Source organism: Nanorana parkeri, unplaced genomic scaffold, assembly GCF_000935625.1.
Source record: "Nanorana parkeri isolate BGI_ZX_2015 unplaced genomic scaffold, ASM93562v1 scaffold3383, whole genome shotgun sequence".
In the NCBI taxonomy this organism is placed as follows: Eukaryota; Metazoa; Chordata; class Amphibia; order Anura; family Dicroglossidae; genus Nanorana; species Nanorana parkeri.
The window spans coordinates 53,490-54,064 of record NW_017309651.1 but is presented as its reverse complement, the minus strand read 5'-3'; the positions used below and the strand labels follow the sequence as shown (position 1 = coordinate 54,064).

The following is a 575-nucleotide window of genomic DNA, read 5'->3' as shown; positions in this document are numbered from 1 at the left end:
TCCCTCTCCACCAATCACCTTCCACCTCCATATACACCAATGACTGACCTTCCACCTGTCTAAGCAGCCAATCAATGTTCTTTTGGTGGACGTCTAAATGTTGTAATGTGTCCTCGGCCTTTTGGGTGAGTTCTCTCACTTCCTGTCGGTTCTGGTCCCAGTCTTCGTGGTTCTGGATGGTCCGGTCCTCCAGAGCGGAGATTCTTTCCTCCTGTTCAGCCGCCGGAGACGACATTTTCTTTTTCTTTACAAAGTTTTGTAATTTGGAGGAATCTGAAATCACAATAAAGAAGAACTCCGGGAGCAGCAGACGTTGTCCTCATACCGGAGCCCCGCCTATCCTTCCAGGTCTGAGCTGTAATACAGACCGCCCACTGCCGCTCTCCCTCCTTGTGGGGGGTGACTGGTCTTATCTCCGCCCCCTCCTGTAATAGAGACCGCCCACTGCTGCTCTTCCTCCTTATGGGGGGTGACTGGTCTTGTCTCCGCCCCCTCCAGTAATAAAGACCGCCCACTGCCGCTCTCCCTCCTTGTGGCGGGTGACTGCTCTTATATCCTCCCCCTCCTGCTGCGGA

At 53.7% G+C, this 575-nt stretch overlaps 1 protein-coding gene across 1 annotated transcript in view; it reads right to left on the bottom strand.

Annotated features, from left to right (window-relative positions):
* Nucleotides 1-48: 48 nt before the first annotated feature.
* The window catches only part of LOC108803089, a gene marked incomplete at its 3' end in the record, with an annotated part of 9,167 nt that continues 8,640 nt past the window's right edge, over nucleotides 49-575 (bottom strand). The window contains exon 9 of the mRNA XM_018574929.1: nucleotides 49-273. Coding sequence (XP_018430431.1) covers nucleotides 49-273 — 225 coding nt within the window. The remainder of the gene's footprint in view (nucleotides 274-575) is intronic.